Source organism: Ahaetulla prasina, chromosome 2 (genome assembly GCF_028640845.1).
Source record: "Ahaetulla prasina isolate Xishuangbanna chromosome 2, ASM2864084v1, whole genome shotgun sequence".
Taxonomy (NCBI): domain Eukaryota; kingdom Metazoa; phylum Chordata; class Lepidosauria; order Squamata; family Colubridae; genus Ahaetulla; species Ahaetulla prasina.
Window position 1 is genome coordinate 69490900 of NC_080540.1, and position 17250 is coordinate 69508149.

The following is a 17250-nucleotide window of genomic DNA, read 5'->3' on the forward strand; positions in this document are numbered from 1 at the left end:
ACATATTTCTTGCCTATATAAATTTCATTTGTAGTTATTTTTTAAGTATGGGGCAAACTGTACTTAGGACTGCAGTGGGACACACGACAGTTGCTCCTGCCTCCCATTCTAGAGTTCCATACCAGATTGCATCCCATAAACTCATGGCAAACAAAATGATTAATATTTGCATAATTTCTCCTTTAAGTTAGATAATGTAGTGATGCTTTCTACACTTAGATTTATTCAACAACTTTAATTTTCTCTTCTTTCCCCTTTGTTTAAACTATGGAAATGTTTGGAATGTGACATATAGGTGTAAGTTTTAAATGCCTTTAGTAGTGTTTATTCTTTTTGTTTATATTCTGGTTTTTCTGTAAAGGTCTCAGGGTGGCAGAATCTGAACCCCAGTTTCCAAATATTTCAAGATTTCAACACAGCCTTGCAGTAGATCTGCTAGAGAATGAGGAAGGGTTACTGGATAGTGTTAGGATGAGAATTTGGATATGGTCAGTTATAATAAGATCCTGCAGCCAATATACCTTACATCTGGTATAGGAAAAAAATTGATGCAGTGTATTTTACATAAAATTCAGTTTGAAAAATGAATAAGAGGTATTGGTGCATGCCTTTGAAAACAGAACATACTGTTACACTTTTTGTCTGAAATTTTTAAGCTGATGTGTCTGGAGGAAGCAGAAGTGTCTTTTTGAAGGCTGTCTTCCAGCCCTTCTTAGCTTAATGCTTGAAATTCATAAACTGCATGGTTAAGGATGGCTGCTGGAGAAGACAGTTTTAACTTGCAATACTGTCATCTTAAACAGCATATAATGAGCATGTGGAACATGATCTCAGTTACATGGACATCCTTGATTTCCACCTTGACCTGGACCGATACATCTGCAAATCTAGGATAGAGATGAAATTAGGTCTAGGCTACAGTAGGTTAATGGTATTTTTGGAGCCTGTCGTTAAAGTTCAAGTGAACATGATCCAAATTAAAGTTGTGACTTTGAGTAAATCAGTCAATCCATCTTCTGTTGACCATATTGTAAGAATTGAGCTGGAAAACAATAGAACTAATAAAATTATTAATGTGAAGTAACATCTCAATACATTGTATATATAAATTTGCCTAAGTAAAACATTGCTAGGTTATGTTCAATTTATTTAATCTTAGTTATAATTTTGACTTTGGTGAAAACTTTTAGAGAAGAGTCCCAAAGGTGTTTTTTCAAGAGGCAACTCGACTTTCTCATTTTTCTTTGAAGACGTTTTGCTTCTCGTGCAAGAAGCTTCTTCAGCTCTGATTTATAGAGGATGATTTTTGAAATTTGGGTAGTCCTGGGAAAATACTTAAAATTATTAGGAATCAGCATCAAATTTATAGGGATCTGAGACTTTTTTGAGAACATTGTCATGGATAGTTAACTAATGGTTAAACTTGAATATTGTTTGTAATAATGAATATTTGATTTAAAGGGCATCTAGTACTTCTAGAATTCAGTTGTTACCCAAGCAACAAATTTGTGATTGTTTTGGTTTGTGGTTGTTTAGTGTAATTAAATCATTTATTAAATAGGAGATGACAGTCTGAGCAGAACCTTCTTTCTGGCAATTTTAGGGAGGAGACAAAATTGTTGCAATTTAGATGCAATTACTGCTATAATTCAGTAATCAAAAATAGTTCTTCTGAGAACGAAACTAACACGATATAGCAAAACAGTGTTTTAAATTGGATAACTGAAACCTGTAGGTTTATTTTACAAGCTTTACTAGGGAAGAGGGTATTTGCAAGCTTTATTCTTGGAATTATTATTATTTTTTCTTTTATTGTTTGGATTGATTTTGTTCACAAAATGATACATTGGAGATTCATTTCTGATTGCTCCACTCCCACCTGTAGTTTTTCTTGAGAGAAAATATTTGTTTATTTATGTAAAAATCTCACATGATTGAGTATGTGCTATGAAGTCATTTTTGATTCCTAGTGAACATATAGAGATGATTGTGTCTTAGCCTTATGTAGCCACCCATCTGGTGCTTCATAACTCTGGGTGGCTTGCAGACAAGGCAATAAATATTGATCTCAACATCTCCTGTATCTGGAGGCCTGTCTGAAAAAGCATCTGCTCCTATTGATCACTGATGACTTAATGAAATAGAGATTTGTCTTCTTCTATTGTCTGAGAAAATAATACAATATTTATTTCTTATTCAGGATCCAGTCAGGAATGGAGACTCCATTGGATGTGTTGTCAAGAGCAGCATCACTTGTGCACGCGGATGATGAAAAACGTAAGTTAGGAGCTGTACTTGTATTGTGAGCCAAGATACACGAAACCCTCTAGAAACTGTGTTGAGCTATATTATGAATGTATATAGTTTTTTTTAAAAAAAATAATGCATTTTTAAATGTTTGTACCTTGGAATGCATTGTTAATAGATTGTACCTAAATGAGTCAGTCAATCAATATGGTTTTAAAAGCTAAGTTGAATGAAGCAAAATTTCCGAGTGAAATGGAAATTAAAATCTTGGTTGGTGTTTGACTGTTTATTTTGATTCCCCCCCCCAGATAATGTAGGATGTTTTCTCCATAGAGTGTAAGTGTATGTAGTTTCATATCATTTCTTTAAATTAATGGCAAACTCTTAATCTGATAATATTCAATATATACCTAAAGCATGTTCTCTCTATATAAAGATATTTGAATTCTGGAAATAAGGAAGGACTGTATGACTCCCCATTTAAATTAGATCAGTTTAATTCCTATCCTGAAACCTTTGTTCTTTAGGGTCCAACAATAGCCATTGTGTCTAGAAAACCTAATAGAAGAAGAGTACAAGGTGTTTTTTTGCCTGCTTTAGTGAAAAAAACCTTACTTAATTTTTTTATACATATGGAAGTCATGCAGAACTATTGCAAAAAGGAATAGGAAAAGGATATTAGTGTATAAGACAGTAACATCTGGCTAGTAGATTATGAATAATTGATTAGAGGCCTGCTGGGAAAGACAGCATATAAATTAGTCTACAGAGTAACTGCTTTGTTTTCTAAGAAGTCATACTAATGTAATTAAAAAAGAGTAATAGTGAATTGGTATTGTTGAGGATATACGGGGAGTATATGTATATATAATTTATATATAATAATTTATTAAATATATTTAATATATATATATTAAATGTATATGTTTTCATGTATTGTATTTAATTATTTATTATATATAATTTAAGGAAATATATGCATATATATTATAAATAATATAGAATATTTATAGAATATACTGTACATCAGGGGTGTCAAACTTTCATTGAGGGCTGCATCAGGGTTGTCTTTGATCTCGGAGAGCCAGGGTGGACCTGGTCAGGGTTGGCATGGCCAACTCGACATCACTCATGTATGGTGGCCAAGTGCTAAGGCAGGACTTCCATCAGACGCTCCCTCTCATTATATCCTTCCTTCCTTCCTTCCTTCCTTCCTTCCTTCCTTCCTTCCTTCCTTCCTTCCTTCCTTCCTTCCTTCCTTCCTTCCTTCTTCATTCTCCTTGCTTCTTCCTTCCCCTCTTTCCTTATTTTTCCTTCCTTGCTCTCTTCCCATCTTTCCTTATTTTTCGTCGTCTTTCCTCTTTCCCTTTCTCCTTTCCTGTCCCTTCTTGCATGCTCAAATGCAAAAGGAGAAACATTATTTTCTTTTGTTTTTAGTTTGTTTTGTTAGCTTCGGCCAATGAAAACGGAGCTTGGAGGAGCCGCCCATGGCCCCTCTAAGCTTTGTTTTCGCTGACAGAGCACTGCAGGAGGCCATCACGATAAAAAATGGGGCCCAGGGAGCTGCGTACAGCCCTCCCGAGCTTCATTTTTGCTGGCAGAGTCACCGTGAGCTGATCCTTTGCTGTTTCCAGGGCAGCCCCGAGGGCCAGATCTAAGCACCCCATGGGCCAGATTCAACCCACGGGCCTTGAGTTTGACACCCCTGCTATACAGTTAAGATGCTGGGTCTGATGACCGGAAGATAGGTACCACTTTGATGGGAAAGTAAACAGTATTCCATGAGCCTTCAGCAGGAGTGAAATTCGGCAAATTCTGACAGGTTCTAGAGAACCGGTAGCATAAATTTTTAGTAGTTTGGAGAACCAGTAGCGGAAATTTTGAGTACCAGTAGTTTGGAGAACTTGCAAACTACCTCTGGCTGGCCCCAGAGTGGGGTGGAAATTGAGATTTTGCAATATCCTTCCCCCAGGAGTGGGGAGGGAATGGAGATTTTGTAGTATTCTTACCCTGGAGTGGGGTGGAAATGCAGATTTTGCAGTATCCTTCCCCTGCCATGCCCACCAAGCTACACCATGCCCACTAAGCCACACCCACAGAACCGGTAGTAAAAAAAATGAATTCCACCACTGGCCTTCAGTGTATAGTCATGCCGTCCACATGACTATAGAAGTGGCTTCAAACAATACTGGCTCTTCGGCTATGAACCGGAGATGAACCATACCCCCATAGTGTTGGAGCACTGGCATGAGAAACTTTTCCTTTTTTATTGTTGAGAAACAAAAGCAAGAAAGGAGGAAAGATATAATAATAATAATAACAACAGAGCTGGAAGGGACCTTGGAGGCCTTCTAGTCCAACCCCCTGCCCAGGCAGGAAACCCTACACCATCTCAGACAAATGGTTATCCAACATTTTCTTAAAATTTTCCAGTGTTGGAGCATTCACAACTTCTGCAGGCAAATTGTTCCATTGATTAATCATTCTAACTGTCAGGAAATTTCTCCTTAGTTCTAAGTTGCTTCTCCTTGATTAGTTTCCACCCATTGCTTCTTGTTCTGCCCTCAGGTGCTTTGGAGAATAGTTTGACTCCCTCTTCTTTGTGGCAACCCCTGAGATATTGGAACACTGCTATCATGTCTCCCCTAGTCCTTCTTTTTATTAAACTAGACATATCCAGTTCCTGCAACCGTTCTTCATATGTTTTAGCCTCCAGTCCCCTAATCATCTTTGTTGCTCTTCTCTGCACTCTTTCTAGAGTCTCAGCATCTTTTTTACATCGCGGCGACCAAATATATATCTTAACAACAGTAGGGACAGTAAGAAGTAAAATTACATATTTACATCTGTGTTTACTCATTTTCAAAACACCATCGTTTGAAAAACTAATTCAAGTAGGGTATTACTTGTGAATTCACTTCTTTGTGTTTTATACAACACTATTAAACAGTTAAAAATTAATGTAAATCTGTACTGCACTAAAGCACATCAACTTCTAGGAACATTCTTCAAGTTTGAATTGCGAACATTATGACTGAAGTTATTTAGGCATAAAGGATAAAATTCTTTTTTTATTTCACATGGAGTAACTAAGAAATTGCACTTATAGCATTTTACACCATGCCAGTAAATATATTTTATTGTTAACAGTTCCAGTAAAATAAAACAAAAATGTCTGAAAAGCAGGCATTCTTCTTTATAAAACATTGTGTGGAAATACTAGCTTATTAATTTAGTATAGTTAGAACAGAACCCCCTTGGGCGTGGGGGGAAAACAGTATCTTTATTGTCAGTTGAACCACTTGCCAAGTTCTTTCAAAACAGAATTGAAAATGGTAAGCCATGTTGATTCCTTTATGAGGAATCATACCCAGTGATTATGGTAATGAGCATCAAGCTTAAAAAGCAGCAACAATAAAAAACAAGGCTTTAAAATAGACAGTTGGTCCATTTTCCAGTCTATTTAACCACATGACAATGTGACTGTGTTTCTCACAGCCAAATAAAGCCATACTTTCAATATTCCAACTGCTTCTAGTTTGTGGAACAAGCTGAGAAAGAATTCAGGTATGTCAAGTATTTTGGTGAAAGTTCTAGGGAACATTTAATTTTCCAGTTAAAAAGATGAAATTCATGGTAGAGCAACTAACGCTGCAATCTAATGAAATATTTTTATAATAAAACAAGTAACTGGGATAAAAAAAACGGTCACAATAATATTACCAAACAGAAGAAAGGGCCCTAGCATTTCACTGACAGCTCAGAATTATAATGCCAGAGTTGCAAACCTTAGTTTATCAGTGTCAATGTAAAGAATTTGCAAACTGGGTGCAGGCAAGCATTGTACTAATGGGGGAAGGCAGTGATGGGATTCAGCCAGTTCGCACCACTTCGGGAGAACCGGTTGTTAATTTTGTGAGCAGTTTGGCAAACTGGTTGTTGGAAGAAATCATAAGGGTAGAGAACCGGTTGTTAAATTACTTGAATCCCACCACTGGGGGAAGGGCTGTGCCTTTTATATCAGTTTCTCATAAAACCTTTAATCGGAACTGGGTTCAACAAACTTTTTTTACTTCGTAAAGCTGATTTCTTCAGTACTGTCAGAATATTTGAATCTTAATGATTACCAAATTAGCCCGGAAGTAATACCTTAGAATTGAACTGCTTTACCAGGGATTAGATGCATTCTCCACCTGTACTAGGCTTGCCCACTCCCAATCTGCAATTTCTTTACACTGACAGACTGAGATTGTCCCTAGATAGTGACTGTCGATTAGTTTTAGAAAGCATACTCTTGGGAAATAAGTCAAGCCTCCTAAGATGTCACATGAAGTCTCATGACTTTGGAGCTTTGTGTGTTGAAAATATGTAGAGATAGTCCTTGACTTACAACCACAACTGATGCCCAACATTTCATTACTAAGCAAGACAGTTAAGTGAGTTTTGTTCCACATCGCGACCTACCTTACCGCATTGGTTAAGTAAATCACTGCAGTTGTTAAGTTAGTAATACAGTTGTTAAGTGAATCTGATCTCCTCATTGACTCTGCTTGCCAAAAAGTCTCAGAAGGGGATCACATGATCCTGGGAAACTACAACCATCGTAAATTCCTGCCAGTTGCCAAGCATGCAAATTTTGATCACAAGACCACAGGGACGCTACAATGGTCATAAGTATGAAAATGGTCATAAATCATTTTTTCCAGAACTGTTGTAACTTCAAACAATCACTGAACAAATGGTTGTAAGTCAAGGACTACCTGACTTGTTTATATTTTTAGAGCCCACAATATACAAAACTATTTACCCGTTAAAAATTTTATTAGTGCAGTAATACCCAGATACTTCTTTGAAATTGAAAACACGGAGTTTAGAAGTAGCAAAGTATATCTAAAAATGATTTTGGAATAAAGAATATTATTTGGATGTCTCGATTCTGTATTTTTATGCTCTGCTCATTTTTAATTGTTGAGAATGATGTTGAGTCAACTTCATTAGAATAGCTTGTAATGATAAGTTTTTTTATTGCACAATATGAAAGTTGTAAAACCAGTTATGGTGGAATTATGAATAAACTTCGTTGTTTGACTAGTAAAACTGCTGCTCTATATACATCCACACGTAGGATTACTTGATTTAATATAAAGTATTAACTCTACTGTAGCATTCTCTTTAGATTTTATGATTTCATAGTTTCATGATTCTTTAAAAAATGTATAAAAATAATTATGCCAGCTCACAGAGACAGTGTATCAATTGGATCATAATTGCTCTAGTTTATTGTTGATAGACAAGTGAAAGAAAACAAACATTGAACTTCAACAGAAATTGTCTTCATATCTTTTGAAATAGCTTGTTCTGTTGAAAAAAAGAAAGAAATAGCTGCTGATATATAATGTGCATTCATTTAATTTAACCATCAGCATGTTATTTATATATCTCAAAAAGCACTTGTTAAAGTCACCCTATTGACATTAACAAATATGGCTATCCAGTCCTTTTATTTGCTCTTTTCCCTCATTCTTATGATTTGATCATTAAGTAAATTTGGTTGGTAAGCATGGTTTGATAACAGGGAGTGTTTTCCTTATCATGATTTAAATTAGATTTAGTTAAGGCACTGCCACATCTGATGTAATCATGAAAGGATCATTCTTGTAATAGGAGAACAAAGAAAGAACAATATAAACTGTCATTACAAAGTCATTAACCAAGATGTATCTCAGTTAACATTTCTTTAAAACACGGCAAAAACTTTTAGCGATGATAGAATTCTTTCTTTTTTCTTTAAAAATGGGTTAAATCAGGTTATCTTTCACTAATGGCTAAATACCTATACATATGCTTTGGATTGTCACTTTCCAATTTCACTTAATATGAAGGTAGAGGTCATTTATAGAATAACATGACAGAGAGAAAAAAATGACTATCAGATTCTTAAGTAAATTAAGGGCAACTAATCACTTCATAATACTACTGAGATTTCAAGATAGTGGCTGCATTTGGTTATAACCTGTGTTCAGTCTTGTTTATTACAACAGCTTTGTAAGTTAGCTCCAAAGTTATCTTTTTGTTTCACTTCTCTGTTGGGTTGAGAAGGAATCAATTGACCAAGGAAATTAACTTTCTGCATATTTGTCTTAGATTCAGAGCACATTTCTTGAAAATCATCTTCCTTGCTACATTGTCAGAAAGTACAAATTAACAAATCAGAGCTTTGTTATCCAATGCATTGTGATAATTATCTTGGCTATTCACAGCCACGCCGCATAAAGAATTGGTGGGTGTGTATACTGCACATTTGGAATACTGCATCAAGTTCTCGTCACCACATTAGAGCCTCCTCCCATTTTTACCCCAACAACAATAACACTGTGAGGTGAGTTGGGCTGAGAGAATGTGATCGGCCTGATGCGCTCTCTTAAAATGATGCTATCTTGTTTAATAGCCAGCAAGATTCTATAGGAACTCAGTAGGAACACTTTGATTAAACCTACATCAAACTTAGTAGTAATGACAACTCTTTAATTTGTGTATTTATTTATATTTCTTATTTCTAAACCACCCATATTCATCAGAGAGGGGCTCTGGGCAGTGCACAATGTAAACAATGTATAAACACATAAAATAAACATTTAAATATTAACATCAATTTAAGATTCTATGAGCCGAGGTGGTGCAGTGGTTAGAGTGCAGCACTGCAGGCTACTTCAGCTGACTCCTAGATGCAGTTTGGCAGTTCAAATCTCACTGGCTCAAGGTTGACTCAGCCTTCCATCCTTCTGAGGTGGGTAAAATGAGGACCCAGATTGTAAACCGCTTAGAGAGGTCTGTAAAAGCACTATGAAGTGTTATATAAGTCTAAATGCTATTGCTATTAAAAAATGATAATCTTATAAAATTTAAAAAAATTAAAAGTTTCCAAGATGGGCATTTAGCATTAGTTAATACAAGCGCCCAGTATTAACCGGGGTGGTGGTGGTGGTGGTATCCACCAGGATTGAAATGGCAAGACCAATATCAAGAAATGAGGCCTGAAGGGCACCAAGCCTCACTTGGCCCCATGGTTGTGTGGTCCTCTGTACCCCCCATGCAAAGCCACAGAGTGTATATCTGTTTCTGGCTTCATTTTTGAAGCTTTAACTCTAATATCCTTGGTATTCTTTTCACTGAAGCGTTAATGCTAATAGTCTTCAAAACTCTTTGATACAGAATTTCTTTTGGCATACCCTGCTGTCATACATTCAGCATTTTTCCAAGTCCTCCTTCAGAGTAGATCTTTCAAGCCATAAATCCCTCTTCTTGACTATGTGCCCTATATTTTCCCCCATAAATGTAATTCCTTAACCTATAAACTCTTATATGGCTTGGTGCCCCTTTGGGGCCTCATCTCTTGACATTGGTCTTGCCATTTCAATCCTGCTGGAAGAAGCATCTGGTTGTCCCATTTCCAAGAGCTGGGAATGAATGGATGAAATCTGGAAGTATGGCCTTTGGTGAAGGGCCAATGAAACAGTCTCCTGTTTGAGATTTGCCACCAATTTTGATGTTTTCTATTTTCTGCAAGAAGCTAAAAGATAGAGCTGTTCTGGAGGCTTTGGGGGCTTACTGACATGCATTGTGTTTGGCTTTTATTTGTTCTATGTTTTTTTTTTATTTTATTGCTGCCAAAATTCCTTTGGGTTAAAATATATATTTGATTAATAAAATAAATAAGCATCTACCTGTTGAAGGACCTTTTGTTCCAACCTCTTCAGATTGATTGCAGTCTCTGGGTGTTAAGCTAGTGCCACCAGATACCAGTGAAAAGACACCAGAGATCTGTGTTTGTCGTTTTTCAAGTTTTTTTTTAAAGAAATGGATAAAGAGGAATGGTAATAAGATTGATGATAATGTAAAAGATAGGCTCAGATAAATTATTTCAATCTCTGGATTCTCGGTAAATTTCCATGATTGAGACTGGTTTGATCTTTTAATCGCCAATGTCTTTTGCCAAATGAAATAATGTTGTAGGCCAGAACACCATGATGGAAGAAGCCACTTTGCTGCATGCTGACCCCATGTATTTGAAGCAGAGTGGAATGAAAAGAAGTGTTCAAGATTAAGAGCAGATGTACCCATCATAAACTGACATAAGTCAGCAATAGAAAAAGGAGGAAGAATGATGTAGTTGAATGTTTACCTTTCATGCTGGTTATTTTTTTAACAAGGGATTAAGTTCAGCAAATATTCACAGTTGCTCATATAAATCAAAAGTTGAAGTTCACAGATTTCATCTTGATCCTAACCATATTTGTTACAGGGATCCGTTTTATGAACAGCTAGCCTGCATGATGTAGCCCCAAAACTGAACTATAAACCCAAATAAAGCAACTGACAGCAGACAAATTAAACCTTCCCTTTATGGGGTGTCACCACGAGATAATTAAAAACTTTCAGGTTGTCCAACAGCATATTTTAAAATGAATATCACTGAAATATATTCCAGATTCAGCTACAGAACAAACAAGCTTGTCAGTAACAAATTGCATGAGGAAGGAAGGAAAAAAAGGATCTAAGGTTCCCATAAAGGCTGGATCTTAAATAGTTTAGAACATATAAATAAATCTGGGCTTGCAGTCTATTATGCAAAAGTTATAGTCGGCTTCTGCTTTGAGAGTAACTTTTTCAGTTCAGATATGTAACTGAAGCATTATAAAGCAAAGCGTAGATTAATAAGATAGGAGAAATTTTAACAATGAAAATTTTCTGTATGGAATTAATTTGAATATAATGCATTTTCCTGCATGCAGGAAAAAATACTTCTGACACCTATACATTCTTATTTAATTTGAGCATAAGTGCAAATGTTTTTTTTTTAAAAAACAGTTTTATTGTTTTAATGTATTTCAATTTCAACTTCACAGCTGTTTAAAAAGATTCTTTATCAAGTTCTTATCAGTCAGGAAGAAAGGTTCCTTCTAGCCCTATTAAAAAACATAAATTGTGGCTCAGTACACTTCACTGAATAGAATACCTTGGAACAAACACTATTGTATTGCCATCTCCTGTTATTACAATGTTGTATTAAAGTGCTTGTATTTTACAATCTCTCTTGATTAGCGAGCAGCTGCCTTCCTCTGAACAATGCTACTTTGAGCACATACCTTTTGTTTATATAATCAGTTTTCTGACAGCACCAATAAAGCCAATGTCGGATGAGCCTTCATAAGTCTCTATTTGCTTTCAGATAAGCCTGCATCCTGCTCAGGTTGCAAGGACAATGGAATTTCCTTGTAGTTTGCATGCCATGTTCCTTTAGTTTTGAATGAGTTCAAAAAAGTCTGATCTAAGCTGTTGAGAGTCAGAAAGGATAAGAAGAATGAGGGAAGAACTCCTTTACCAAACCTGTTTTGCTGTAATCTTGCAAACATGTTGTTACTTCAAAGACAGACTAGCTATTTCACAGTAATGTGAAGTTTAGTAATCTGACAGGACAGGACTACAAATATTTACAGAGGCACAATGAATACATTTTCCTCATTCACACTTTTCGGGTTTTGACTGTAGCAGTTGAAATTACTCCCAAAATTTTCTGTTAGCTATTCTTCTCTACATATAGAAAAAACATAGCGTTTAGAGTACCGGTAGTTGGTGTAAAAGGTTCTTAGAGTGTGATGTTCTTCACATTTCCTCTAGATATTAGATAGTTTTCATATTAGATGTTAGTAATAATAATAATAACAGAGTTGGAAGGGACATTGGAGGCCTTCTAGTCCAACCCCCTGCCCAGGCAGGAGACCCTACACCATTTCAGACAAATGGTTAGCCAACATTTTCTTAAAAATTTCCAGTGTTGGAGCATTCACAACTTCTGAAGGCAAGTTGTTCCACTGATTAATTTTTCTAACTGTCAGGAAATTTCTCCTTAGTTCTAAGTTGTTTTTCTCCTTGATTAGTTTCCACCATTGCTTCTTGTTCTGCCCTCAGGTGCTTTGGAGAATAGTTTGACTCCCTCTTCTTTGTGGCAACCCCTGAGATATTGGAACACTGCTATCATGTCTCCCCTAGTCCTTCTTTTCATTAAACTAGACATACTGAGTTCCTGCAACTGTTCTTCATATGTTTTAGCCTCCAGTCCCCTAATCATCTTTGTTGCTCTTCTCTGCACTCTTTCTAGAGTCTCAACATCCTTTTACATCGTGGCGACCAAAATGAATGCAATATTCCAAGTGTGGCCTTACCAAGGCATTATAAAGTGGTATTAACACTTCCCGTGATCTTGATTCTATCCCTCCGTTTATGCAGCCCAGAACTGTGTTGGCTTTTTTGGCAGCTGCTGCACACTGCTGTCTCATATCTAAATGGTTGTCCACTAGGACTCCAAGATCCCTCTCACAGTTACTATTATTGAGCAAGGTACCACATATACGGTAACTGTGCATTTTGGATTTTTTTTCCTAAATGTAGAACCTCACTTTTTTCACTGTTGAATTTCATTTTGTTAGATAGCGTCCAATGTTCAAGTCTGTCAAGATCCTTCTGTATCTTGAGCCTATCTTCTGGAGTGTTGGCTATTCCTGCCAGCTTGGTGTCATTTGCAAATTTGATGAGTTCCCCATCTATCCCTTCGTCCAAGTCATTGATGAAGATGTTGAAGAGTACTGGGCCTAAAACAGAGCCTTGGGGTACTCCACTGCATACTTCCCTCCATGTGGATGTAGTTCCGTTGAGGACTACACGTTGAGTGCGGTTGGTCAGCCAGTTACGAATCCATCTGGTGGTGGTGCTGTCTAACCCACATTTTTCTACTTTATCTAGTAGTAGGTTATGGTCTACTTTATCAAATGCTTTACTGAAGTCCAAGTAAATTATATCGACAGCATTCCTCTGGTCTACTAATTTTGTCACTTTGTCAAAGAATGCAATAAGATTAGTCTGGCATGATCTGTTTTTGACAAACCCATGTTGGCTTTTGGTTATTACTTTGTTTGCTTCTAGGTGTTTAATGATTCGTTGCTTGATTATCTTTTCCAGAATCTTCCCTGGTATTGAGGTCAGGCTGATAGGTTTGTAGTTTCCTGGATCTGTTTTTTTTCCTTTTTTGAAGATGGGAACTACATCAGCTCTTTTCCAGTCCTCTGGCAGTTCCCCTGTGCTCCAGGATCTTTGAAAGATATAGTTCCGTGGTTCTGAGATCTTGTCTGCCAGTTCCTTCAGAACCTTGGGGTGTAATCCATCTGATCCTGGTGATTTGAACTCGTCTAGGGTAGTCAGGTGTTCACTTACCACGGAACTTCCCCCTGGTTTACGACAAATACCTGACCTTCGGACTTTTCGCCGCGAACTGAAAACATATTTGTTTGTTCGTGCGGGGCTTTCTTAATTGTTTAGTTTATAATTTTAAATTTTTAGTTTTAACTGGGGTTTTTAGATGTTAATTATTTTAATTTCGGCCACACTGTGTAATAAGTTTTTTAATTTATTTTTTAATTGTATATTGTCTCTTTTTATCTTGGCTGTACACCGCCCTGAGTCCTTCGGGAGAAGGCGGTTTATAAATCTAATATAATAATAATAATAATAATAATAATAATAATAATAATAATAATAATAATAATAATAATAATAATAATAATAATAATAATAGTAATAATACCATTTTCTTCCCTATTTTAACTTGTGTTCCTAATCTGTTTTTGTGGTGCTGTTTTTGATAAGTTGAATTGTTTTTTGCTTTTGTGTAAAGACAGATGCAAAAAATGAGTTAAGTAGATCTGCTTTCTCCCTGCTGCTTGTCACCTTCTTACCACTTTCTCCCAGCAATGGGCCAATTGTTTCCTTGAAATTTTTCTTGTTTTTAACATGTTGGAAAAAGCTTTTTTGTTATTTTTTACTTTTGTCACTAGCCTTTGTTCATTGTGAGCCGTAGCTTTCCTCACTTCATCTTTACAGGTTCGGGCTATTTGCTGATATTCTGCCTTAGTTATTTGACCCTCTTTCCATTTTTTATACTTGTCCCTAGTGAAACAGTCTTGTGAACTTAGAGCTTCCTCTAATTCATTATTAAAATGTAATGTGGAGAGTGTTTATGGTAATTTGTTTTGAAATGGAAAGAGCTGTATAAAATTTTGATACTTCGTTATACCCAGAAGGAACTAGATAGTAAAACAATATTTTAAAATATATAATTCCTGCATATTAAATTCTTCTCACTACTGGAAATGAAAACCAAATACAACTTTCTTCCAGTAGATTACTGCAGTTGCTTTGACTGGGTCTTTTGTCCATTTGTTTTTGTCACCTGTTGCTGCTTGTCACATGCTAAGCTGTTAAGATGTTTAGAGCAGGAATGGATTTTTTTTATTTAATTGCACACACAATACCCAAGAAAGAAGGCAAATGTAGGTATTTGCACAGATCAGCAGATCCTATCTAGTGCATGTGTTTTTGATAATACTGCCTATGCATAAATATTTTGCTTGAATGTCTGGATATTAATGTCTCTGTTATCTTTGATCCAAATTTTCAGATACAGCTGGTCTAGGTTTTAATAGATACTCAAGGAATAATAATGTTCTCATATAAGAAATCAAGCCTAATAAAAGTTGCATGGTTTTATTAAAGCCTTCCCCCCAACTAGTAGGTTTATGAAAAATTGAGACTAGTATCTTCTAAGGATGATTGTACTGCAAACTGACTACAGACAGAGAATGCTAAAGGTCCAATAATACTTGGAGGAAAGCACATTGGCTTTCTGCGTGAGTTTGCAGTCCTGTTGGTTTGGTGAGACTGGGAATGTTCTTAATATGTCTGCCACCAAGTAGAAATGTCATGAATAAAAAAAAATAGTGTCTTATTTTTCATAACTGTTTTTAATCGGCTACACAGATAGTTCTAACAACTGCCTGGTTTAGCAAACATGATGGTGATGGAAAAACAATTTTATGATCAGGCTTTGCATTCATAACCTTCCCAGGTCTGTAAAGCAAAGGAAACGAAGAAAGATCATGTGTGGAGATTCAGAATAGAATAGAATAGAATTTTTATTGGCCAAGTGTGATTGGACACACAAGGAATTTGTCTTGGTGCATATGCTCTCAGTGTACATAAAAGAAAAGATATGTTCATCAAGGTACAACATTTACAATACAATTGATGATCAATATATCACTATAAATCAATATAAATTCAGTTTCACTTACCGACTGTTTCATGTAATGATTAAGCTGCCAATGTTAATTGTGGTTGCTAGACAAGGCCTATTTGTAATTAGATCTTGATTATAGCTGAATGATGTGTAAATGATTTATAGATTTAATTCAGTCTGTAGCTGATTTGATGATTTGAGTTTGCCAAATGGCAACAAGCAACATTGTGATTCCTCTAAGGCAGAGGTGGGGATCTACGGCTTCTTTATGATTTGTGGACTCCAGATTCCAGAATTCCTGAGCCAACATGGTTTTCATATTAGATGTTAGTGAAATTGTCTTGTGAACGTAGAGCTTCCTGTAAGAGCATGGCTGGCTCAGGAATTCTGGGAGTTGAAGTCCACAAGTCATAAAAGGGCCATAGTTCCTCACCCCTGCTCTAAGCCAAAAGGTCTTTCTTATTGAAGAAACCAAAATGAAAACATTTCCTACAACTCTATAAGCCAGAAATTTATTTACATAACAGATGTATCATTAAAGATATTACCAAAGGTGTATTACAGGTATGCTACCAAATATGTATTACATGAAGTATAAAGTTACTAACTTTAGTGTCACTGTGCTATTTCCCCCCACCCAGTGGTATTTCCCCCCACCCACTCTCTAGAGTTTTAGTAGTTCTTGTCAGTCTGTTTTGTTTTAGTTGTAGATTAGTAATTTATTTATTTATAACATCTACAAACGGCTTCTACCTAGAAAGACTCGTAAGCATTGTTTAAAAGAGTAACAGTAACAAGATACCAATGTGGTAACAAATGCTAACTATATTTACATATTATAAGCAATAAACAAAACTATCAGAGTTGGGGTGGACAACATAGTAAATCTAGGCTTCTGGAATAGCCAGGTTTTTTACAAGCCTATGGAAAGAAACGATTCATGCTTTTTTTTTTAATGTTCACTTTTTTGATCCAATTGGGGTGGGACCTTCAGCTGGCAATCTCTGATCACTCAGACTGGGAAGAGAAACTTAATCTTTTAGGGAAAGGTGCTCTTGTAAATACCTTGGTCCTGAACCCTGTAGTTCCTTGAATAACACTTGTAAATACCTTACTAGCCACGTAGCTCTCATAGCACTAAGGTTATATATATGGCAATAATGACACTTCCCATAAGCACAAGAGCTTCTGCTTGTGCACCAATTGAAATTTATAGACTGTCTTAAAGACAACCCTAGGTAAAGTAAATCATAATTATCTGGTAATATTGTCCCTCACCATAATAAATTAACTATTGTATGGTTACACAGCAAGCTTGGCTAATCCCAAAGCATCTGTTTTGTGAACCTAAGTTATGTGTGGCTACTTATAGCTGTTTTCCTCCCAATCGAAAAGCATGCACAAAGGAGTTGCTGTTAGTAGGAGTGGAGAAGGAAAAGAGATTGAGTTAATAAAGCATGCAGAGTTTTGCTAAAATATTTCTTACAATCTCTGATGGCTGGTTAGATGATAACTCTGGTTTACTGATTATTCTTTTGCTTGCTTTTGATGATCTGATCACGTGAACCATTTGGTTTATATAGAGTTTGATAACTTGCGTACAAAAGGAGCATGCACATATTTATTCTGCCCCCTTTCTGTGCCAGGAAAATATGTCGTATATTTTTATAAGCTTAGCTGAAGGACGTAATAGTTCGGATTAAATAATTAGTCTGATTATAGCATGCATTTTTTAAAAATGCTTTGCTTAATAAAGCTTAACCAGTAAAACTAGAAATATTGTTGATTTCTATAATTCTGTTGTATTGGTCCTGACTATATAGTAAATCATATAAATGAAAATAGATTCACACCTATATTTATTTAAGAATAAA

At 36.0% G+C, this 17250-nt stretch overlaps 1 protein-coding gene across 1 annotated transcript in view; it reads left to right on the forward strand.

Annotated features, from left to right (window-relative positions):
- The window catches only part of VGLL4 (vestigial like family member 4), a 105571-nt gene that overhangs the window by 2358 nt on the left and 85963 nt on the right, over positions 1-17250 (forward strand). Inside the window, exon 2 of the mRNA XM_058171745.1 lies at positions 2201-2277. Coding sequence (XP_058027728.1) covers positions 2214-2277 — 64 coding nt within the window. The 5' untranslated portion in view covers positions 2201-2213. The remainder of the gene's footprint in view (positions 1-2200; positions 2278-17250) is intronic.